Source organism: Salmo trutta, chromosome 17 (assembly GCF_901001165.1).
Source record: "Salmo trutta chromosome 17, fSalTru1.1, whole genome shotgun sequence".
Lineage (NCBI taxonomy): Eukaryota > Metazoa > Chordata > Actinopteri > Salmoniformes > Salmonidae > Salmo > Salmo trutta.
The window spans coordinates 3,409,632-3,435,686 of NC_042973.1; the positions used below are offsets into that span (position 1 = coordinate 3,409,632).

Genomic DNA, 26,055 nt, shown 5'->3' on the forward strand with positions numbered 1-26,055 from the left:
GCACAACATGAGAGAAATAAGCCTTTTTTTGTGCATATGGAACATTTCTGGGATTTTTGTATTTCAGTTCATGGGACCAACACTTTACATGTTGAGTTAACATTTTTGTTCAGTATAGTTATGTTATCCTGATTAGAAATAACAGCATTCTCCACACACTGTAATTTACTACTTGATAAGAGCTATTGATAACAGCTAGGTAAAGGGAGTCGTCCGTTTGGAGAAGGGAATTGTAGAATATAAATGACACTTGGTTTAGATCTATTTTAACCTCTGGAGACAAATGTGAAACCCGGTCATATAACAGCAAACTAAAGCATATCAACATATCACCTTTTCCACAGTAAAGTTCATGAAACGCTGTGTCTTACAACTTGAGATGAAAATGTGGAGACCCAAGCTATAGGCTTCTGCAGCCAATGCGCAAAATGACAGTACAGTGCTAACAGTTGGCAAGCAAATGGGAGGGTTTTCAACAGTTAGAATAAAATCTATTCAACGCGCAAAGGGAACTAGGCCTGCAAAGCCCATTACACACCTCCGTAAGGTAAGTCTGAATATCAACTACTGAGAAGTGCGTAGGTAAGATGTAGATGAAAATAAGATTAGGTCATGATGTTGCCAGGTTGGTGTGATATCGCTCTGGTCGAAGGGGGGGGCGGCAGGGTAGCCTAGTGGTTAAAGCGTTGGACTAGTAACCGAAAGGTTGCAAGATCGAATCCCCGAGCTGACAAGGTACAAAATCTGTCGTTCTGCCCCCTGAACAAGGCAGTTAACCCCCTGTTCCTAGGCCTTCATTGTAAAATAAGAATTTGTTCTTAACAGACTTGCCGAGTAAAATAAAAAAATGTCGTAAGTCTGAATCGGGCCCATAGTGAACTACTTTGTGCCAGAACTAGGGGTGTCATTTAAGATGAACCAGTCTTTGAAATAAAATGAGACAGACCACATGAATAAGTAAATGAAAAGCCTGTTTATTTTCCAAGGGTCCCGTTTAATTTGTATGAATTTCAATTGACAGAATGAATACCCTTTAATTTAACATGCAGTGATCTTGAAGACAAAATCAGACAGATTTTAGATGTGAAAATAATATTAGGCTGTGATATTGCTCTGGTAAAAGGGCTCAGCATGAACAAGCAGCACGTCACGCCTTGGACCAGAGCTTGGCCATAATGTTGCCAGGGTTGGCAATGTAGTTGCAAGATTGGCAGTTATTCTGATTTTTCACAGTGATTATTAGTGTTCTAGTATAAAGTCATATTTTCTCATTCTCAAAACAGCGTGTTTGGCAACCTGGGTTTTGTTCTGACAGAACCATCGAAGTCAAAAAACAAGGAATAATAATAATGACAATCTTGTTAGATATTCCTTCCCCAGATATTTGTGAGATTGGAATTGATAGTTGTGATGGTGGAAGACACGACACATACCCATTAGCATACATCTCTGAAGTCCATTCAGGGTATGTAGTGTACCGTCGCAGGCCTGTAATAGGCATCCAGGTTGGTCCACACCACACTAACTTGGAACAGACGCTGAGGATCATGGGATGGGACGACAATATCGTCAGCTACGCTAGCCGCTTCATTGCCATGTCTCCCAAGGTAAAGGTAAATGAATGAATGTTCAGTAGGTCCTTCAGTGGAGATCAGGACAGACGAGACAAGAGACAAACAGCACAAGTCATTATCCACAACAAGTCCACAGCAGATTAGATCCGCTTAGGCCTTGGCGACTGACCGTTCGATCCCTCGAGAAGCCTACCGTGAGTTTACCACACCATGACAGAAAGAAACAGCATCTCTATAGTACGCAGACAAAGCTCTATCCAAGTCCCAAAATTGCACCCTATTCCCTAAATAGTGCACCACTTTAGACCAGAGGTCTATGTAGGGATTAGGGTGGAATTTGAGACCCTCTGTCCATTTTGGTACCCTACCACTGTACTGTACATTAAAGCTTAATCTGGTATGTTGTCAAACCTCTCACTGAAAACAGATCTACAACCACAAATGTACATCTCTAATTCTCTAAGATACAAACAAAACCAAAAAAAACAACTGTAGAAACATCATAGCATGGTGTGTCTTTAAAAACAGGTCCTCATGGCGTACTCGTTAGGAAAATGGCGGCGACGGCTTGTTGGCACATTTTTACCAAAAGAGTGATGTGTGCAGTGACGTCCTTGTGGGTCTTCTTTCATAGGTGACGGTATAGGTCTTATTCTGGAAGCTTGTGATGCATGCTGGGAAAATATGACAACCTCAGAAAGAGAATCCTTGGTACTTGGCTGAGAGAACAGCTTGAAGCCTCCAGAAATACCAATTATTTCCACTTCGACTACACAACGGAAATGTGATTCAACAGACATACAAAAAAAAAATCTATACTTTACAAAACATTGTCATGACGATGAAAGTCTGTTCTTTCTTTTTAATAAGGCACAAGGTTTGTAAATGTATTCCTCATGGTGATTAGTGCTGTTGAATAACTCCTGGGCCTGCTGGTCCTTTCAGCCTGGGGGTGGATTTTACACGTACGCCCCCAACGCTGCATGGAACTCCGTCAGACACTGGACCAACTGCTGGAACTTAGGCCTCTCCTCTGGATCCAGGGCCCAGCAACACGCCATCACTGCAAACCTACAGAGAGAACGAGAGAAAAACAGAGAGTTAGCTAGGTCAGCAAGTGCACTCACACGAGACATTTAGACTAGCTCATTGCACAGCGTAATGTTGAATCAAAACATTTACGTCATTTAGCAGACGCTCTTATCCAGAGCGACTTAACCCAGAAGGACTTCAAAATGTGATCTAAAGAGCACAACATGCACAAAAAAAATAATACAAAAACTGCTGATCACATTTCAATATTTGGGAATTTAAGGCTCACAATCCCAAGGACACTCACTACCACGGGTCATCAGAAAAACCATGAATAAGAAAACACAATACACCATACCACCATTGGTGCAGCACCACGGGTCACCATACCACCATTGGTGCAGCACCACGGGTCACCATACCACCATTGGTGCAGCACCACGGGTCACCCCATACTCCCATTGGTGCAGCACCACGGGTCACCCCATACTCCCATTGGTGCAGCACCACGGGTCACCATACTCCCATTGGTGCAGCACCACGGGTCACCCCATACTCCCATTGGTGCAGCGCCACGGGTCACCATACCACCATTGGTGCAGCGCCACGGGTCACCCCATACTCCCATTGGTGCAGCACCACGGGTCACCCCATACTCCCATTGGTGCAGCACCACGGGTCACCCCATACTCCCATTGGTGCAGCGCCACGGGTCACCATACCACCATTGGTGCAGCACCACGGGTCACCCCATACTCCCATTGGTGCAGCACCACGGGTCACCATACTCCCATTGGTGCAGCACCACAGGTCACCATACTCCCATTGGTGCAGCACCACGGGTCACCCCATACTCCCATTGGTGCAGCACCACGGGCCACCATACCACCATTGGTGCAGCACCACGGGTCACCCCATACTCCCATTGGTGCAGCACCACGGGTCGAACGTAGTGCACTAGTAGAGAATAGGATGTAATTTGGATCGCAGACTCAGAGCCCTGACCCTTGTGGTTCCTTCCATACGTTCCAAATGGCGCCCTATGCCCTATCGTGCATTAAGGTTTGACACTACGTAGTGCACTTCATAGAATATAAGGTGGGATTTGGAACGGATAGCAGGAACCACATGGGTCAGGATGAGACTCAGTAACGAATGATGTCGATAGATGGATGACTGGCTGCTGCTGGACGTTTCTAGCATAATCCATGCAAACAGAGACCGTGTGTGTGAGTTAAAGGACCCGTCGGGCCCCCCGGAGGGTTCTACAGTCGACCCGTCGGGCCCTCCGGAGGGTTCTACAGTCGACCCGTCGGGCCCCCTGGAAGGTTCTACAGTCGTCCCCCCCAGAGGGTTCTACAGTCGACCCGTCGGGCCCCCTGGAGGGTTCTACGGTCGACCCGTCGGGCCCTCTGGAGGGTTCTACGGTCGACCCGTCGGGCCCCCCGGAGGGTTCCACGGTCGACCCGTCGGGCCCCCCGGAGGGTTCCACGGTCGACCCGTCGGGCCCCCCGGAGGGTTCCACGGTCGACCCGTCGGGCCCCCCGGAGGGTTCCACGGTCGACCCGTCGGGCCCCCCGGAGGGTTCCACGGTCGACCCGTCGGGCCCCCCGGAGGGTTCCACAGTCGACCTGTCGGGCCCCCCGGAGGGTTCCACGGTCGACCTGTCGGGCCCCCCGGAGGGTTCCACGGTCGACCCGTCGGGCCCTCCGGAGGGTTCTACAGTCGACCCGTCGGGCCCCCCGGAGGGTTCCACAGTCGACCCGTCGGGCCCCCCGGAGGGTTCCACAGTCGACCCGTCGGGCCCCCCGGAGGGTTCTACAGTCGACCCGTCGGGCCCCCCGGAGGGTTCTACAGTCGACCCGTCGGGCCCCCCGGAGGGTTCTACAGTCGACCCGTCGGGCCCCCCGGAGGGTTCTACAGTCGACCCGTCGGGCCCCCCGGAGGGTTCCTACAGTCGACCGTGATGAAGTGATGAAACTTAATCAATTAAAAGACAAAAACAGCTTAACAGCCCTAATCAGATTGGACATAAGAACCAGGTGTGCGTGCATTTCAGTTAAATTGGGACAGTTGATTGGCCCCAAGTTTTTATTTTATTTTTTAACTTACAGTTCATCGGGACAGTTGATTGGCTGTGCTATTCTGTATCCATCCTTCAGATAGGCTGCCATCTCGAAGGGGTCGATATCGACGTAGGGGGTCTGTCCCAAGGTCATCAACTCCCACAGGGTCACACCAAACGCCCACTGAGGAACAGGGACAAGGTCAGAGGTTAGACTACAAGGTCAGACTACAAGGTCAGAGGTTAGACTACAAGGTCAGAGGTTAGACTACAAGGTCAGAGGTTATAGGTCAGACCACAGAGCAGAACGGACTATAGAAATACAATTACTAGAATGTCTGAGGGTTTTTTCTCGTTCTAGTAATTCTATTACATTTGGGATGGACAGTCATCCATCCGTATGACCAACAAGACAGGATGACACATACAGTAAAAGTCATATGTATTGTGTACCATCTCTACTGACCATTGTTTCTGTGCAACATTAGCTACACATGTAGGCAGACGAACACAAACTAGGACTCAGAGACAGCTGGACAAAACACACAGTAATCTGCATTACATATGATTTTAAAATCAGGTGGTATTGTGGTTCATTAGGGTCAAGGTCTCTCGGTGTGAGATCAATGTCAAGGGAAGTTATGTTCTGCACAGCACCAACGGCTGAACAAAGCATTCCACTGACGCAAAGCAAGGAAATATAGCGGGAAAAATGTATACCAAGTTCAGAAAACATTGTTGTTAGAAGTTTTGATAAGGGCCGTCTCTCCGGACCCTGTAGTGCTGGACAACAGGAAGACATCAGGACCATGGTAGCTACTGGCTACAACTCTCAACATACTGAATCAATCTAACTTGAGCTTTTAATCCATGTCCTAGTTCCAAACAACAAAACCCTGAGAAGACTAGTCCAGTAGAGTATAAATATGAACGTCGATCATATAAACATAATTACGGTTTTGGAAACAAATCAGCGATTCATTCATCAGTCACCTTCAGAAGATTGGCCAGTGTCCTACAAAAGGCCATATAACAATGGGAGTTGAACCAGAAGATCATTTGGGGGGGCGGTAGACAGACTTGAGACACGCGCTCTGTGAAAAATCTCCCTTTGACATCAATGTAAGATTTAGGAGAAAGTGTGAGGTGTGTCCTTTAAATCTTCACTGTGTGACTCAGAAGGAAACAGTGCCGACTACCACCATTTGAGAGTCATCGTGACGTGACTACGTGTGTGTGTGTGTATATGACTCTGGTTCATTAACAGTATTAACAGTGTGTCGTAACCTATGACCCAGCGAGCTTTAGAGGAAGTCCTGACAGGGAGTGGATGATTTAAAGAGAGGGAGAGAGGGGATGATTTAACCCCAGAGAGAGGGGATGATTTAACCCCAGAGGGAGGGGATGATTTAACCCCAGAGGGAGGGGATGATTTAACCCCAGAGGGAGGGGATGATTTAACCCCAGAGGGAGGGGATGATTTAACCCCAGAGGGAGGGGATGATTTAACCCCAGAGGGAGGGGATGATTTAACCCCAGAGGGAGGGGATGATTTAACCCCAGAGAGAGGGGATGATTTAACCCCAGAGAGAAGGGATGATTTAACCCCAGAGAGAGGGGATGATTTAACCCCAGAGAGAGGGGATGATTTAACCCCAGAGGGAGGGGTGCGGAGAGAGGTAGGGGTAAGGAGGTAGGGAGGGGACGATTTAAGCCCAGAGGGAGGGGATGATTTAACCCCAGAGGGAGGGGATGATTTAACCCCAGAGAGAGGGGATGATTTAACCCCAGAGAGAGGGGATGATTTAACCCCAGAGAGAGGGGATGATTTAACCCCAGAGGGAGGGGATGATTTAACCCCAGAGGGAGGGGATGATTTAACCCCAGAAAGAGGGGTGTGGAGGGAGGGGTGCGGAGGGAGGGAAAGAGGGGTGCGGAGGGAGGGAGGGAAAGAGGGGTGCGGAGGGAGGGAGGGAGGGAGAGCACCAGAGTCACAGTAGGAATGAGGAGGTCAGGTATGAGGGAAGTCTGGCTCATTCTATAAAAGTAGAATCATGAAACCTGAACTAGCTCCTGACTGTATACAGTAGCTGTATGTGTGTGTGTGTGTGTGTGTGTGTGTGTGTGTGTGTGTGTGTGTGTGTGTGTGTGTGTGTGTTCTCACCACATCACTAGCACTAGAGAAGTCATTGTTGAGCAGGCTCTCCAGGGCCATCCAGCGGACCGGCCTGTTCTCGTTGTCTCCCAGACAGTGGTAGTCCATGGGGAACAGGTCTCTGGACAGGGCGTTGTCACAGATCTTCACCTGCATGCTGTTGTCAATACTACCAGGGAGGAGGGGAGAACAAGGTTAACCTTCTTCAATAGACGTTGTACGACACGCAGAAAATACAAAAGGTTGTAGACTTTACTGTGAAATGCGATGTAGAGTAAAAAATAATTCTATAGTAACATGACGAATAAAATACACAAGAATGGAAATACACACAGGAAGTACCAGATCAATGTGGAGCTATATACAGGAAGTACCAGATAACTGTGGAGCTATATACAGGAAGTACCAGATCAATGTGGAGCTATATACAGGGAGTACCAGATCAATGTGGAGCTATATACAGGGAGTACCAGTACCAGATCAATGTGGAGCTATATACAGGAAGTACCAGTAAAAGATCAATGTGGAGCTATATACAGGGAGTACCAGTACCAGATCAATGTGGAGCTATATACAGGGAGTACCAGATCAATGTGGATCTATATACAGGGAGTACCAGTACCAGATCAATGTGGAGCTATATACAGGAAGTACCAGTAAAAGATCAATGTGGAGCTGTATACAGGGAGTACCAGATCAATGTGGAGCTAGATACAGGAAGTACCAGATCAATGTGGAGCTAGATACAGGAAGTACCAGATCAATGTGGAGCTATATACAGGAAGTACCAGATCAATATGGAGCTATATACAGGAAGTACCAGATCAATGTGGAGTTATATACAGGAAGTACCAGATAATGTGGAGCTATATACAGGGAGTACCAGATCAATGTGGAGCTATATACAGGGAGTACCAGATCAATGTGGAGCTATATACAGGGAGTACCAGTACCAGATCAATGTGGAGCTATATACAGGGAGTACCAGTACCAGATCAATGTGGAGCTATATACAGGAAGTACCAGATCAATGTGGAGCTATATACAGGAAGTACCAGATCAATGTGGAGCTATATACAGGAAGTACCAGAATAATGTGGAACTATAGACAGGGAGTACCAGTACCAGATCAATGTGGAGCTATATACAGGGAGTACCAGATCAATGTGGAGCTATATACAGGGAGTACCAGTACCAGATCAATGTGGAGCTATATACAGGAAGTACCAGATCAATGTGGAGTTATATACAGGAAGTACCAGATAATGTGGAGCTATATACAGGAAGTACCAGATCAATGTGGAGCTATATACAGGGAGTACCAGATCAATGTGGAGCTATATACAGGGAGTACCAGTACCAGATCAATGTGGAGCTATATACAGGGAGTACCAGATAAATGTGGAGTCATATACAGGGAGTACCAGATCAATGTGGAGCTATATACAGGAAGTACCAGTACCAGATCAATGTGGATCTATATACAGGGAGTACCAGTACCAGATCAATGTGGATCTATATACAGGGAGTACCAGTACCAGATCAATGTGGAGTCATATACAGGGAGTACCAGATCAATGTGGAGCTATATACAGGGAGTACCAGATCAATGTGGAGCTATATACAGGAAGTACCAGATCACTGTGGAGCTATATACAGGAAGTACCAGATCAATATGGAGCTATATCAGGAAGTACCAGATTAATGTGGAGCTATATACAGGGAGTACCAGTACCAGATCAATGTGGAGCTATATACAGGGAGTACCAGATCAATGTGGAGCTATATACAGGGAGTACCAGATCAATGTGGAGCTATATACAGGAAGTACCAGTACCAGATTAATGTGGAGCTATATACAAGGAGTACCAGATCAAAGTGGAGCTATATACAGGGAGTACCAGATCAATGTGGAGCTATATACAGGAAGTACCAGTACCAGATCAATGTGGAGCTATATACAGGAAGTACCAGATCAATGTGGAGCTATATACAGGGAGTACCAGTACCAGATCAATGTGGAGCTATATACAGGGAGTACCAGTACCAGATCAATGTGGAGCTATATACAGGAAGTACCAGATCAATGTGGAGCTATATACAGGGAGTACCAGATCAATGTGGATCTATATACAGGGAGTACCAGGACCAGATCAATGAGGATCTATATACAGGAAGTACCAGATCAATGTGGAGCTATATACAGGAAGTACCAGATCAATGTGGAGCTATATACAGGAAGTACCAGATCAATGTGGAGCTATATACAGGGAGTACCAGATCAATGTGGAGCTATATACAGGGAGTACCAGATCAATGTGGAGCTATATACAGGGAGTACCAGTACCAGATCAATGTGGAGCTATATACAGGAAGTACCAGATCAATGTGGAGCTATATACAGGGAGTACCAGTACCAGATCAATGTGGAGCTATATACAGGGAGTACCAGATCAATGTGGAGCTATATACAGGGAGTACCAGATCAATATGGAGCTATATACAGGGAGTACCAGTACCAGATCAATGTAGAGCTATATACAGGGAGTACCAGTACCAGATCAATGTGGATCTATATACAGGGAGTACCAGATCAATGTGGAGGTATATACAGGGAGTACCAGATCAACGTGGAGCTATATACAGGAAGTACCAGATCAATGTGGAGCTATATACAGGGAGTACCAGATCAATGTGGAGCTATATACAGGGAGTACTAGATCAATGTGGAGCTATATACAGGGAGTACCAGTACCAGATCAATGTGGAGCTATATACAGGGAGTACCAGTACCAGATCAATGTGGAGCTATATACAGGGAGTACCAGATCAATGTGGAGCTATATACAGGGAGTACCAGATCAATGTGGAGCTATATACAGGAAGTACCAGGACCAGATCAATGTGGAGCTATATACAGGGAGTACCAGTACCAGATCAATGTGGATCTATATACAGGGAGTACCAGTACCAGATCAATGTGGAGTCATATACAGGGAGTACCAGATCAATGTGGAGCTATATACAGGGAGTACCAGTACCAGATCAATGTGGAGCTATATACAGGGAGTACCAGATCAATGTGGAGCTATATACAGGGAGTACCAAATCAATGTGGAGCTATATACAGGGAGTACCAGATCAATGTGGATCTATATACAGGGAGTACCAGATCAATGTGGAGCTATATACAGGAAGTACCAGATCAATGTGGAGCTATATACAGGAAGTACCAGATCACTGTGGAGCTATATACAGGGAGTACCAGATCAATGTGGAGCTGTATACAGGGAGTACCAGATCAATGTGGAGCTATATACAGGGAGTACCAGTACCAGATCAATGTGGAGCTATATACAGGAAGTACCAGTACCAGATCAATGTGGAGCTATATACAGGAAGTACCAGATCACTGTGGAGCTATATACAGGAAGTTCCAGATCAATGTGGAGCTATATACAGGGAGTACCAGATCAATGTGGAGCTGTATACAGGGAGTACCAGATCAATGTGGAGCTATATACAGGGAGTACCAGTACCAGATCAATGTGGAGCTATATACAGGAAGTACCAGGACCAGATCAATGTGGAGCTATATACAGGGAGTACCAGTACCAGATCAATGTGGATCTATATACAGGGAGTACCAGTACCAGATCAATGTGGAGCTATATACAGGGAGTACCAGATCAATGTGGAGCTATATACAGGGAGTACCAGATCAATGTGGAGCTATATACAGGGAGTACCAGATCAATATGGAGCTATATACAGGGAGTACCAGTACCAGATCAATGTGGATCTATATACAGGGAGTACCAGTACCAGATCAATGTGGATCTATATACAGGGAGTACCAGTACCAGATCAATGTGGAGCTATATACAGGGAGTACCAGATCAATGTGGATTTATATACAGGGAGTACCAGATCAATGTGGAGCTATATACAGGGAGTACCAGTACCATATCAATGTGGAGCTATATACAGGGAGTACCAGATCAATGTGGAGCTATATACAGGGAGTACCAGATCAATGTGGATCTATATACAGGAAGTACCAGATCAATGTGGAGCTATATACAGGAAGTACCAGATCAATGTGGAGCTATATACAGGAAGTACCAGATCACTGTGGAGCTATATACAGGGAGTACCAGATCAATGTGGAGCTGTATACAGGGAGTACCAGATCAATGTGGAGCTATATACAGGGAGTACCAGTACCAGATCAATGTGGAGCTATATACAGGAAGTACCAGTACCAGATCAATGTGGAGCTATATACAGGAAGTACCAGATCACTGTGGAGCTATATACAAGGAGTACCAGATCAATGTGGAGCTATATACAGGGAGTACCAGATCAATGTGGAGCTATATACAGGGAGTACCAGATCAACGTGGAGCTGTATACAGGGAGTACCAGATCAATGTGGAGCTATATACAGGGAGTACCAGTACCAGATCAATGTGGAGCTATATACAGGAAGTACCAGGACCAGATCAATGTGGAGCTATATACAGGGAGTACCAGTACCAGATCAATGTGGATCTATATACAGGGAGTACCAGTACCAGATCAATGTGGAGTCATATACAGGGAGTACCAGATCAATGTGGAGCTATATACAGGGAGTACCAGATCAATGTGGAGCTATATACAGGGAGTACCAGATCAATGTGGAGCTATATACAGGGAGTACCAGATCAATGTGGATCTATATACAGGAAGTACCAGATCAATGTGGAGCTATTTACAGGAAGTACCAGATCAATGTGGAGCTATATACAGGAAGTACCAGATCAATGTGGAGCTGTATACAGGGAGTACCAGTACCAGATCAATGTGGAGCTATATACAGGGAGTACCAGATCAATGTGGAGCTGTATACAGGGAGTACCAGATCAATGTGGAGCTATATACAGGGAGTACCAGATCAATGTGGAGCTATATACAGGAAGTACCAGATCAATGTGGAGCTATATACAGGAAGTACCAGATCAATGTGGAGCTATATACAGGGAGTACCAGATCAATATGGAGCTATATACAGGGAGTACCAGTACCACATCTATGTGGAGCTATATACAGGAAGTACCAGTACCAGATCAATGTGGAGCTATATACAGGAAGTACCAGATCAATGTGGAGCTATATACAGGAAGTACCAGATCACTGTGGAGCTATATACAGGGAGTACCAGATCAATGTGGAGCTATATACAGGGAGTACCAGTACCAGATCAATGTGGAGCTATATACAGGAAGTACCAGTACCAGATCAATGTGGAGCTATATACAGGAAGTACCAGTACCAGATCAATGTGGAGCTATATACAGGGAGTACCAGTACCAGATCAATGTGGAGCTATATACAGGGAGTACCAGTACCAGATCAATGTAGAGCTATATACAGGAAGTACCAGTACCAGATCAATGTGGAGCTATATACAGGGAGTACCAGTACCAGATCAATGTGGAGCTATATACAGGAAGTACCAGATCAATGTGGAGCTGTATACAGGGAGTACCAGATCAATGTGGAGCTATATACAGGAAGTACCAGATCACTGTGGAGCTATATACAGGGAGTACCAGATCAATGTGGAGCTATATACAAGGAGTACCAGATCAATGTGGAGCTATATACAGGGAGTACCAGATCAATGTGGAGCTATATACAGGGAGTACCAGATCAACGTGGAGCTGTATACAGGGAGTACCAGATCAATGTGGAGCTATATACAGGGAGTACCAGTACCAGATCAATGTGGAGCTATATACAGGAAGTACCAGGACCAGATCAATGTGGAGCTATATACAGGGAGTACCAGTACCAGATCAATGTGGATCTATATACAGGGAGTACCAGTACCAGATCAATGTGGAGTCATATACAGGGAGTACCAGATCAATGTGGAGCTATATACAGGGAGTACCAGATCAATGTGGAGCTATATACAGGGAGTACCAGATCAATGTGGAGCTATATACAGGGAGTACCAGATCAATGTGGAGCTATATACAGGGAGTACCAGATCAATGTGGATCTATATACAGGAAGTACCAGATCAATGTGGAGCTATTTACAGGAAGTACCAGATCAATGTGGAGCTATATACAGGAAGTACCAGATCACTGTGGAGCTATATACAGGGAGTACCAGATCAATGTGGAGCTGTATACAGGGAGTACCAGATCAATGTGGAGCTATATACAGGAAGTACCAGATCAATGTGGAGCTACATACAGGGAGTACCAGATCAATGTGGAGCTGTATACAGGGAGTACCAGATCAATGTGGAGCTATATACAGGGAGTACCAGATCAATGTGGAGCTATATACAGGAAGTACCAGATCAATGTGGAGCTATATACAGGGAGTACCAGATCAATGTGGAGCTATATACAGGGAGTACCAGATCAATGTGGAGCTATATACAGGGAGTACCAGTACCAGATCAATGTGGATCTATATACAGGAAGTACCAGATCAATGTGGAGCTATATACAGAGAGTACCAGATCTGTGTAAAAATACTAACCGAAATATTACATTTACATAAGTATTCAGACCCTTTACTCTGTACTTTGTTGAAGCACCTTTGGCAGTGATTACAGGCTTGAGTCTTCTTTGACTTTCAAGAATTTTAAAGTTTCTTCAAGTGCAGTTGCAAAAAACATCAAGCGCTATGATGAAACTGGCTCTCATGAGGACCGCCACAGGAAAGGAAGACCCAGAGTTACCTCTGCTGCAGAGGATAAGATCATTAGAGTTACCAGCCTCAGAAACTACAGCCCAAATAAATGCTTCATAGAGTTCAAGTAACTGACACATTTCAACATCAACTGTTCAGAGGAGACGGCGTGAATCAGGCCTTCATGGTCGAATTGCTGCAAAGAAACCACTACTAAAGGCCACCAATAATAAGAAGAGACTTGCTTGGGCCAAGAAACACGAGCAATGGACATTAGACCGGTGGAAATCTGTCAAAATTTGAGATTTTTGGTTCCAACCGCTGTGTCTTTGTGAGATGCAGAGTTGGTGAACGGATGGTCTCTGCATGTGTGGTTCCCACCGTGAAGCATGGAGGAGGTGGTGTGATGGTGCTTTGCTGGTGACACTGTCAGTGATGTATTTAGAATTCAAGGCACACTAAACCAGCATGGCTACCACAGCATTCTGCAGTGATAAACCATCCCATCTGGTTTGGGCTTAGTGGGACTATCATTTGTTTTTCAACAGGACAATGACCCAACACGCCTCCAGGCTGTGTAAGGGATATTTGACTAAGAAGGAGAATGATGGAGTGCTGCATCAGATGACCTGGCCTCCACAATCACCCGACCTCAACCCAATTGAGTTGGACCGCAGTGTGAAGGAAAAGCAGCCAAAAAGTGCTCAGCATATGTGGGAACTCCTCCAAAGACTGTTGGAAAAGCATTCCAGGTGTAGCTAGTTGAGAGAATGCCAAGAGTGTGCAAAGCTGTCATCAGGGCAAAAGGTGGCTACTTTGAAGAATCTAAAATATATTTAGAATTGTTTAACACTTGTTTGGTTAGTTACTACATGATTCCATGTGTTATTTCATAGTTTCGATGTCTTCACTATTATTCTACTGTGTTGAAAATAGTACAAATAAAGAAAAACCCTTGAATGAGTAGGTGTGTCCAAACGTTTGACCAGTACTGTATAAATTGTATGTGTCTCATTGATATAGAACCAGGAAGGCAATTTTCATATTTGTATCATTCATGATGAAAAAAAATTGAACTAAATTAAACTAAACTTTTGGGTGGAACTCTTCACAGAATATACAAAACCATCAACACTCAACACAATAGTTGATACTCAAGACTTACTGTAGGTTGTATAAATGGTATATTAGCTGTAACACAAGACCGACCGTCACGAGATACTCACACACAGTTCCTGGAGGCCAGGTCTTTGTGGATGACCTCTCTTCTGGCCAGGTAGCTCATCCCGCATGCTATCTGGATTGCCATGTGGACTAAGTCCTGCTGGGAGATGGCCTAGAGAGGAAAGAGGAGAGAAAATAAACATATATAGATTGAGAGCAGAGAGACACTGAGAGAAATACAAATCAAATTTTATTTGTTACATACACATGATTAGCAGATGTTAATGCAAGTGTAGCGAAATGCTTGTGCTTCTAGTCCCGACAGTGCAGTAATATCTAACAAGTAATCTAACAATTCCCCAAAACTACCTAATACACACACATCTAAAGGGGTGAATGAGAATATGTACATGTAATTATATGGATGAGAGAGAAAGAGAGACAGAGAGAAAGACCGAGAGAGAGCGAGCGAGAGAGAGAGAGAGAGACCGAAAGTAGATATTCAGAGGACTAGCCTGGTAGGTGAACTTTTAAATCATTACAGATTAAACCACCCCTCCTACAGAGATTAAACCACTCCCCTACAGAGATTAAACCACTCCCCTACAGAGATTATACCACCCCTCCTACAGAGATTAAACCACCCCTCCTACAGAGATTAAACCACCCCCCTACAGAGATTAAACCCCCCCTACAGAGATTAAACCACCCCCCCTACAGAGATTAAAGCACCCCCCCTACAGAGATTAAACCCCCCCTCCTACAGAGATTAAACCACCCCCCTACAGAGATTATACCACCCCTCCTACAGAGATTAAACCACCACCCCTCCTACAGAGATTAAACCCCCCCCCTACAGAGATTAAACCCCCCCCTCCTACAGAGATTAAACCCCCCCTCCTACAGAGATTATACCACCCCTCCTACAGAGATTATACCACCCCTCCACAGAGATTAAACCACCCCTCTACAGAGATTAAACCACCCCCCTACAGAGATTAAACCACCCCTTACAGAGATTAAACCACTCCCCCTACAGAGATTAACCCCCCCCTACAGAGATTATACCACCCCTCCTACAGAGATTATACCACCCCTCTACAGAGATTAAACCACCCCCCCTAGAGATTAAACCACCCCCCCTAGAGATTAAACCACCCCCCCTAGAGATTAAACCACCCCCCCTAGAGATTAAACCACCCCCCCCTACAGAGATTAAACCCCCCTCCTACAGAGATTAAACCTCCCCCCTACAGAGATTAAACCACCCCCCCTACAGAGATTATACCACCCCCCCTACAGAGATTAAACCACCCCCCTACAGAGATTATACCACCACCCCTCCTACAGAGATTAAACCACCCCCCCTACAGAGATTAAACCACCCCTCCTACAGAGATTATACCACCACCCCTCCAGAGATTAAACCACCCCTCCAGAGATTAAACCACCCCTCCTACAGAGATTAAACCACCCCTCCTACAGAGATTAAACCACCCCTCCTACAGAGATTAAACCACCCCTCCTACAGAGATTAAACCACCCCTCCTACAGAGATTAAACCCCCCCTCCTACAGAGATTAAACCACCCCTCCTACAGAGATTAAACCACCCCTCCTACAGAGATTATACCACCCCCCCACAGAGATTAAACCCCCCCTACAGAGATTAAACCACCCCTCCTACAGAGATTAAACCACCCCTCCTACAGAGATTAAACCACCCCCCCTACAGAGATTAAACCACCCCCCCTACAGAGATTAAACCACCCCCCTACAGAGATTAAACCACCCGTCCTACAGAGATTATACCACCCCTCCTACAGAGATTAAACCACCCCTCCTACAGAGATTAAACCACCCCTCCTACAGAGATTATACCACCCCCCCTACAGAGATTAAACCCCCCCCTACAGAGATTAAACCACCCCCCCACAGAGATTAAACCACCCCTCCTACAGAGATTAACCCCCCCCCCCCACAGAGATTAAACCCCCCCTCCTACAGAGATAGAAAAGCACATTTCTGCACTAGGATTTATCTAGGAGGCTTTTTGAAACACTAACATTACAAAGATCAGCTATGAAGTTTTACAGACAGGGAAGGGGCCAGTGGTCTGTTTAGGAGGTTCCCCCTGAGACAAGCCAGAATAACCCCTGGCTAATACAGCAAAACAGAGGCTGTGTCCCAAGTGGCACCCTATTCCCTACATAGTGCATTGTTTCTGACCAGGGCCCATATGCTTTGGTCAAAAGTAATGCACTATGTAAGCAATAGGTTGTCAATGGGGACACACGCTGTGTAGTGAGACAGGAGGAAACAGTCTGCTTCACGTCCATCCTGTTACCTGTCTGATTAGCCCGGATGGCTTGACGTCTGAGTTGAGACGTAGCTTAGCATAGCGGTGTGTACATTAACAGCAGATCAGGTCTATCTACTGTAGCTTAGCCTAGCGGTGTGTACATTAACAGCAGATCAGGTCTATCTATTGTAGTTTAGCCTAGCGGTGAAAACATGAACAGCAGATCAGGTCTAGCTACTGTAGCTTAGCATAGCGGATGTCTATGTACCTAAACATCTTGTGGTTCACTTAGAAAAAGAACAGACAGCGAGCAGACGACACGCTGTTAATACCCTGCAGAGATGTGTGTGTGTGTGTGTGTATTAATACCCTGCAGAGATGTGTGTGTGTGTGTGTGTGTATTAATACCCTGCAGAGAGGGGTGTGTGTGTGTGTGTTAATACCCTGCAGAGAGGGGTGTGTGTGTGTTAATACCCTGCAGAGAGGTGTGTGTGTGTGTGTTAATACCCTGCAGAGAGGTGTGTGTGTGTGTGTTAATACCCTGCAGAGAGAGGTGTGTGTGTGTGTGTTAATACCCTGCAGAGGGGTGTGTGTGTGTGTGTGTTAATACCCTGCAGAGAGAGGTGTGTGTGTGTGTGTGTGTGTTAATACCCTGCAGAGAGGTGGTGTGTGTGTGTTAATACCCTGCAGAGCGGTGTGTGTGTGTGTGTGTGTTAATACCCTGCAGAGCGGTGTGTGTGTGTGTGTGTGTTAATACCCTGCAGAGAGGGGTGTGTGTGTGTGTGTTAATACCCTGCAGAGAGGGGTGTGTGTGTGTGTGTTAATACCCTGCAGAGAGGTGTGTGTGTGTGTTAATACCCTGCAGAGAGGGGTGTGTGTGTGTGTTAATACCCTGCAGAGAGGGGTGTGTGTGTGTGTTAATACCCTGCAGAGAGGGGTGTGTGTGTGTTAATACCCTGCAGAGAGGGGTGTGTGTGTGTTAATACCCTGCAGAGAGGTGTGTGTGTGTTAATACCCTGCAGAGAGGTGTGTGTGTGTTAATACCCTGCAGAGAGGTGTGTGTGTGTTAATACCCTGCAGAGAGGTGTGTGTGTGTTAATACCCTGCAGAGAGGGGTGTGTGTGTTAATACCCTGCAGAGAGGGGTGTGTGTGTGTTAATACCCTGCAGAGAGGGGTGTGTGTGTGTTAATACACTGCAGAGAGGGGTGTGTGTTAATACCCTGCAGAGAGGGGTGTGTGTGTGTTAATACCCTGCAGAGAAAGACTAGCTTGTGCAGGAGCATGTCTCTTAGTGTTCATGTACACCATCAGGTCTTTGATGATCACTGTGGGCCCTGGATGCTCCGACACACACAGCTGAAAGACATTTACAGCTGTTTAATGTGCTGTGATCTGATCTGACAGCGTGACTCAACTCGTATTAACTGCCTGGCAACGTTGAAGCATCGTTAAACCACAAGAAGGCAGGAAGCTTCAACCTGGACATCCGTCTCTGGCTCAAACCAAAAAGCTGGGACAAGCATTTAGCTGGGACAAGCATTTAGCATTTAGCCATAATGTTTGGTACTGTTTGGTAAATCTGAATATATATAAAAAACTTTCCTGTTGAAAATGTATATCCCAAGTATAAATACAGGAAAGCACAAACACATTAAAACACAAAATAGTGCAAACTTCAAAGGATACCTAATCAGATGTACAACTGACTGCATTCAACTGAAATGTCTCTTCCACATTTAACCCCTCTGAATCAGAGAGGGGGGGAGAAGAGCATTCAAAGAGTTGATCTGATTGATGGGACCCTGTGATGTCATCTGGTGATGTCATGACATACATGGACCACCTATTGAGATGTACCTTTTTGCTAAAGGAAATCAGCTGTTAAATGAGGTGAAAAATGAGACTGGAGTGCCACTTTAAAATCAGGCTTGTGACATAACAGAAAACCCTTAACGTCATGGTAGAGAGACTGCAATAATAGGGTTTTCCAGACACTTCAAGATGCTTCCTGTCCTGTATATTAGTGCACTACTTTCGACCAAAGCCCCATGGGTCAAAAGTAGTGTACTATATAGGAAAGAGTGTGCCACTTGGGATGTAGCCTCAGTATACCTATGATATACACAGCGTACACACTGACTTCCTGTAAGGTATGGACACTGACTTCCTGTAAGGTATGGACACTGGCTTCCTGTAAGGTATGGACACTGGCTTCCTGTAAGGTATGGACACTGACTTCCTGTAAGGTATGGACACTGACTTCCTGTAAGGTATGGACACTGGCTTCCTGTAAGGTATGGACACTGGCTTCCTGTAAGGTATGGACACTGGCTTCCTGTAAGGTATGGACACTGGCTTCCTGTAAGGTATGGACACTGGCTTCCTGTAAGGTATGGACACTGGCTTCCTGTAAGGTATGGACACTGGCTTCCTGTAAGGTATGGACACTGGCTTCCTGTAAGGTATGGACACTGGCTTCCTGTAAGGTATGGACACTGGCTTCCTGTAAGGTATGGACACTGACTTCCTGTAAGGTATGGACACTGACTTCCTGTAAGGTATGGACACTGACTTCCTGTAAGGTATGGACACTGGCTTCCTGTAAGGTATGGACACTGGCTTCCTGTAAGGTATGGACACTGGCTTCCTGTAAGGTATGGACACTGGCTTCCTGTAAGGTATGGACACTGGCTTCCTGTAAGGTATGGACACTGGCTTCCTGTAAGGTATGGACACTAACTTCCTGTAAGGTATGGACTGCATGACTTGTCAAAATAAACAAACAAGTAAGCTAGGGGCCAGCCTATGGTGAGCGTATTGTAGTATACACTGAGTGTACAAAACATTAGGAACACCTTCCTAATATTGAGTTGCACCCCCCTTTTGTCCTCAGAACAGCCTCAATTCAATCAGGTCATGGACTCTACAAGGTGGTGACAGCGTTCCACAAGGATGCTGGTCCATGTTGACTCCAATGCTTCCAACAGTTGTGTCAAGTTAGCTGGATGTCCTTTGGGTGGTGGAACATTCTTGATACACACAGGAAACTGTTGAGTATGAAAAACCCAGCAGCGTTGCAGTTCTTGACACAAACCGGTGCCCCTGGCACCTACTACCATACCCCGTTCAAAGGCACTTAAATATTTTGTTTTGCCCGTTCACCCTCTGAATGGCACACATACACAATCCATGTCTCAACTGTCTCAAGGCTTAAAAATCCTTTAACATGTCTCCTCCCCTTCATCTACAATGATTGAAGTGGATTTAACAGGTGACATCAATAAGGGATCATATCTTTCACCTGGATTCACCTGGTCAGTATATGGTCATGGAAAGAACAGGTGTTCCTAATGTTTTGCACACCCAGTGTTTTGTCTTCATGTTTATTATGACAGCAGGAGGGGAAACAACTTTATGAGTATGTCCGTCAGCCCAATACAATAACCTACAGAATATATAGAGAGGACGGATGGGGAATACAAAGGGCTGGTGGAGATCATGAACCATCCCAGAAATACAACAGTGAAGGAAGCTTTATCATTTTCAAATCACAAGATTCGGTATGTTTTTTTCCCGCCCGCTGCACCTTAAAAACAAAAGCTTCTGTCTCCTGGTTTGAAAGACCAATGTGTGTGTGTGTGTGTCGTACTCAAGGCTGATTGATCGGTTGGATTTACGTTACAGGCATATCAGAGGACGCCTGTGCTAAAGGATTAAAAGGACCCCTGGAATTACCAAGCAGAAACGGGGCGTTTGTCTCCTCATGGGAAACAGCCTATTTCACACTACATTAACCCTTTTAGACCTGGGTATTGGTTGGTGTCAATTGGTACCTAACTATTGTTCTGCGTTAACACTATTATAGGGCTAGAGAAATTACGACTGTAGGACACTGGTGGGACGACTGTAGGACACTGGTGGGACGACGGCAGGACACTGGTAGGACGACTGTAGGACACTGGTGGGACGACTGTAGGACACTGGTGGGACGACTGTAGGACACTGGTGGGACGACTGTAGGACACTGGTGGGACGACGGCAGGACACTGGTGGGACGACGGCAGGACACTGGTGGGACGACGGCAATACAATGGTAGGACGACGGCAATACAATGGTAGGACGACTGTAGGACACTGGTGGGACGACGGCAGGACACTGGTGGGACGACGGCAGGACACTGGTAGGACGACGGCAATACAATGGTAGGACGACGGTAGGAAACTGTAGTACACTGGTAGGATGACTGTAGTACACTGGTAGGACAATGGTGGGACGACGGCAGGACGACTGTAGTACAATGATAGGAACGACGGTAGGATGACAGTAGTACACTGGTAGGATGACAGTAGGATGACAGTAGTACACTGGTAGGATGACGGTAAGATGACGGTAGGACACTGGTAGGATGACGGTAGGATGACAGTAGTACACTGGTAGGATGACAGTAGTACACTGGTAGGATGACAGTAGTACACTGGTAGGATGACAGTAGTACACCGGTAGGATGACAGTAGGATGACAGTAGGATGACAGTAGTACACTGGTAGGATGACGGTAGGATGACAGCAGGCCGTAGCCAGGGTTAAGGGGGCTCACCTGTGGGTTGTTGGCCTCGGCCAGCTTGCACTGTCTCAGGAACAGTTTGAGGTTACCCCAGTTCATATAGGGCAGTAGTACCATAGGCTTCTCTCCTTCCTCCGTACACGCATGACTGATGGGGAGCAGGTTCCTGGAGGGACGGACAACAGGGAGGTTAACAGGAAACAGGAAGGAGAGACAGGGAGGGAAAACAAATATCAACTAGCCTATCTAGCAGAGGTATTCAATGGTGGCTGATAATAGGAGAGAGAGCAGTGGGGGGGGCAGATAACACACTACTGGGGGGGCAAGATAACACACTACTGGGGGGGCAAGATAACACACTACTGGGGGGGCAAGATAACACACTACTGGGGGGGGGGGGGGCAGATAACACACTACTGGGGGGGGGGGGCAGATAACACACTACTGGGGGGGGGGGCAGATAACACACTACTGGGGGGGGGGGGGTCGATAACACACTACTGGGGGGGGGGGGTCGATAACACACTACTGGGGGGGGGGGTAGATAACACACTACTGGGGGGGGGGTAGATAACACACTACTGGGGGGGGGGTAGATAACACACTACTGGGGGGGGGCAGATAACACACTACTGGGGGGGGGGTAGATAACACACTACTGGGGGGGGCAGATAACACACTACTGGGGGGGGGGGCAGATAACACACTACTGGGGGGGGCAGATAACACACTACTGGGGGGGGGCAGATAACACACTACTGGGGGGGCAGATAACACACTACTGGGGGGGGCAGATAACACACTACTGGGGGGGGGCAGATAACACACTACTGGGGGGGGGGGGGCAGATAACACACTACTAAAATGTATGGACACTTAATTGATCCAGGTGTGTGTCATTAACATAAACATCACATTTGGAAGAGACACCTGTTGAATCCAGTAATCTATTGAGCCAGGTTAAAAATGGAAATGTGTTTACTGGCTTTCCCAACACCCCCAGAGAAACACATAATAATATCAACAACAATAATAATAATAATAATAATAATAATAATACAGAATGTAAGTGAGTTTTGTCAAATATCCTGTGTCTCAGGACAGTAACTTCATGGAGTTGGGCCTAAATTCTGTGGAAGAATGGTGAGGTTTTAAAACGTAAAGCAGTTTTGATTTACAACGTGTCACATAGGAGGGAATTCTGGGAAGATTAGTTGTGATGTTTGTGTGACTGACCCAAAATTAAGGAAATCTTTGACTATGTACAGACTCAGTGAGCATAGCCTTGCTATTGAGAAAGGCCGTCGTAGGCAGACCTGTCTCTCAAGAGAAGACAGGCTATGCGCAACACTGCCCACAAAATGAGGTGGAAACTGAGCTGCACTTCCTAACATCCTGCCAAATGTATGACCATATTAGAGACACATATTTCCCTCAGATTACACAGATCCACAAAGAATTCGAAAAACAAACCCAGTTTTGATAAACTCCCATATCTACTGGGTGAAATACCACAGTGTTCCATCACAGCAGCAAGATTTGTGACCTGTTGCCACAAGAAAAGGGGAACCAGTGAAGAACAAACACCATTGTAAATACAACCCATATTTATGCTTATTTATTTTCCCTTTTGTACTTTAACTATTTGTACATCGTTACAACACTGTATATAGACATAATATGACATTTGTAATGTCTTTATTCTTTTGGAACTTCTGTGAGTGTAATATTTACTGTTTATTTGTATTGTTTATTTCCCTTCTGATTATTATCCATTTCACTGTAAACATATATGTTTCCCATGCCAATAAAGCTTGTTAAATGTAAATTAAGAAGGAAGCTTCTTGGAGAGCACTGTGACCAGCTGACCTCAGGAAAGGAAAGAGGAAGGTGTGGGCCCAGCTGGAGGAAGTGACAAAACTTTCACAGAATCACACACGTGGGGCTGTGACGGTAATAGGATCTGAGTGTAACTGACGGTTGTGGATAAAGACCGTCATGGAAGAAAAATGTTTTTTTTTTAATGTGTATAAACTTGACCTAACAGCAGGAGTGTTTACTGATGATTCTAACTTAGTCTATTAAACATTCTACATCTCCTCCTCTTTCCAACTGGCCTCTGATGCTCCAGCAGCTATCTGCTAGCTGAGCGAGGGCTGGTAGGGGACGCAGAGAGAAGCAGGTGAGTGAGGGCTGGTAGGGGGATGCTCAGAGAAGCAGGTGAGTGAGGGCTGGTAGGGGATGCAGAGAGAAGCAGGTGAGTGAGGGCTGGTAGGGGATGCAGAGAGAAGCAGGTGAGTGAGGGCTGGTAGGGGGATGCTCAGAGAAGCAGGTGAGTGAGGGCTGGTAGGGGACGCAGAGAGAAGCAGGTGAGTGAGGGCTGGTAGGGGACGCAGAGAGAAGCAGGTGAGTGAGGGCTGGTAGGGGACGCAGAGAGAAGCAGGTGAGTGAGGGCTGGTAGGGGACGCAGAGAGAAGCAGGTGAGTGAGGGCTGGTAGGGGACGCAGAGAGAAGCAGGTGAGTGAGGGCTGGTAGGGGACGCAGAGAGAAGCAGGTGAGTGAGGGCTGGTAGGGGACGCAGAGAGAAGCAGGTGAGTGAGGGCTGGTAGGGGACGCAGAGAGCAGGTGAGTGAGGGCTGGTAGGGGACGCAGAGAGAAGCAGGTGAGTGAGGGCTGGTAGGGGACGCAGAGAGAAGCAGGTGAGTGAGGGCTGGTAGGGGACGCAGAGAGAGGCAGGTGAGTGAGGGCTGGTAGGGGACGCAGAGAGAAGCAGGTGAGTGAGGGCTGGTAGGGGACGCAGAGAGAAGCAGGTGAGTGAGGGCTGGTAGGGGACGCAGAGAGAAGCAGGTGAGTGAGGGCTGGTAGGGGACGCAGAGAGAAGCAGGTGTGCGAGGGCTGGTAGGGGACGCAGAGAGAAGCAGGTGAGTGAGGGCTGGTAGGGGATGCAGAGAGAAGCAGGTGAGTGAGGGCTGGTAGGGGACGCAGAGAGAAGCAGGTGAGTGAGGGCTGGTAGGGGACGCAGAGAGAAGCAGGTGAGTGAGGGCTGGTAGGGGACGCAGAGAGAAGCAGGTGAGTGAGGGCTGGTAGGGGACGCAGAGAGAAGCAGGTGAGTGAGGGCTGGTAGGGGACGCAGAGAGAAGCAGGTGAGCGAGGGCTGGTAGGGGATGCAGAGAGAAGTAGGTGAGCGAGGGCTGGTAGGGGATGCAGATCGCTGATTACAGCTGCATGATTGTGAAGTGGATATGATTGGACCTGCTCATACAAGAGACTAGTGGCAGTTGCTTAAATTCAACTGAATGTAACAACAAAACGGACTTTATAATCATTATAGCAGGCGCCAGCAGGTTCTTTAGATCGGTAGGGCTGAAAAAGTCGATACGATCATATAAACTGTACTACACTATACTAAAATGTTCATAAGTACCGTGACATTTTGGTACTGATATACCGTGCAACACTACAATAGACATTAGAAGAAAAAAAGACTCCATTGCATGAGTCACATCAGTTAACATAATTTAAACTAACATTCTAACATTACCATGGAAATTATTGCATCACAATACCAGGCAGCCATTGAGAGTGAACCCCTGGGTTTTACCCAATCAAATTGCCAGGATTAGAGGTTCCAAGCCCTTTTGTTTTCATTCTATTTCTGTGTGCTGCTGCTGCTGCTGCTGCATTGTGGGGAAGGTGTTGTGGGAAGTGTGTGTGTATCTTTTTCTTTTCTTTGACATGTTCTTGTCATAGCAGACCAGCAGACAGCGTTTTTTTTTTTTCACAGAACGAGGAACAACCAAAGAGAACAGTATGTGATCTTTAATGTGGGAAGCCTACGACACTCTCAACGGGTTTCCATGGTAGCGCCTAATTCAAGGAAGCTACGTTGTTTACCTTCCGGTTTGAAGACCACGTTGGAAACAAATCTTTGAATAAAAAATATAAATAATCCAAAAATGTATTAAAAACAAATCATAACTTTTTTTTTTTTTTTACCCAAATAAATTATATTAAATTCAACCAATCAGTATCCAGGATCCAAACTACCCGTTTTATAATAATGTCATCTTTAGTGTGGGGAAATCTAGTAGGAGGTGGTGGTTTCCAGTACAGGGGAAAGTTGGTTGTTATGACCGTAGCATTAGAATGAATGTGTGGGTTGATGACAGTCATTGCTGAGCAGACAGCTGAAAGACAGTGGAATCATTGCATAACACACTGACTTCCCGTAAGGTATGGACTGCGTGTGTTTTGTCTGGTCATGCATGACATGTCAAAATAAACAAACAAGGAAGCTAGGGGCCAGCCTATGGTGAGTGTATTTGTAGTATACAAATGGGGCTGCAGGTAGCCTAGTGGTTAGAGCATTGGGCGAGTAACCGGAAGGTTGCTAGATCGAATCCCTGAGCTGACAAGGTACAAATCTGTCGTTCTGCCCCTGAACAAGGCAGTTAACCCACTGTTCCTAGTCCGTTATTGTAAACAAGAAAGTGTTCTTAA

The 26,055-nt window shown here is 46.3% G+C and overlaps 1 protein-coding gene across 2 annotated transcripts in view; it reads right to left on the bottom strand.

Moving 5' to 3' along the window:
• Positions 1-959: 959 nt before the first annotated feature.
• The window catches only part of LOC115151460 (tyrosine-protein kinase RYK), a 125,892-nt gene continuing 100,796 nt past the window's right edge, over positions 960-26,055 (bottom strand). The window contains exons 12-16 of one of the 2 annotated variants that reach the window (XM_029695408.1): positions 21,589-21,721; positions 14,752-14,861; positions 6,836-6,995; positions 4,719-4,855; positions 960-2,645 (exon numbers count right to left, since the gene is read on the bottom strand). In XM_029695408.1, the coding sequence (XP_029551268.1) occupies positions 2,534-2,645; positions 4,719-4,855; positions 6,836-6,995; positions 14,752-14,861; positions 21,589-21,721 (652 nt within the window). In that variant the 3' untranslated portion in view covers positions 960-2,533. The remainder of the gene's footprint in view (positions 2,646-4,718; positions 4,856-6,835; positions 6,996-14,751; positions 14,862-21,588; positions 21,722-26,055) is intronic. The other variant, XM_029695409.1, reaches the window with a different exon arrangement.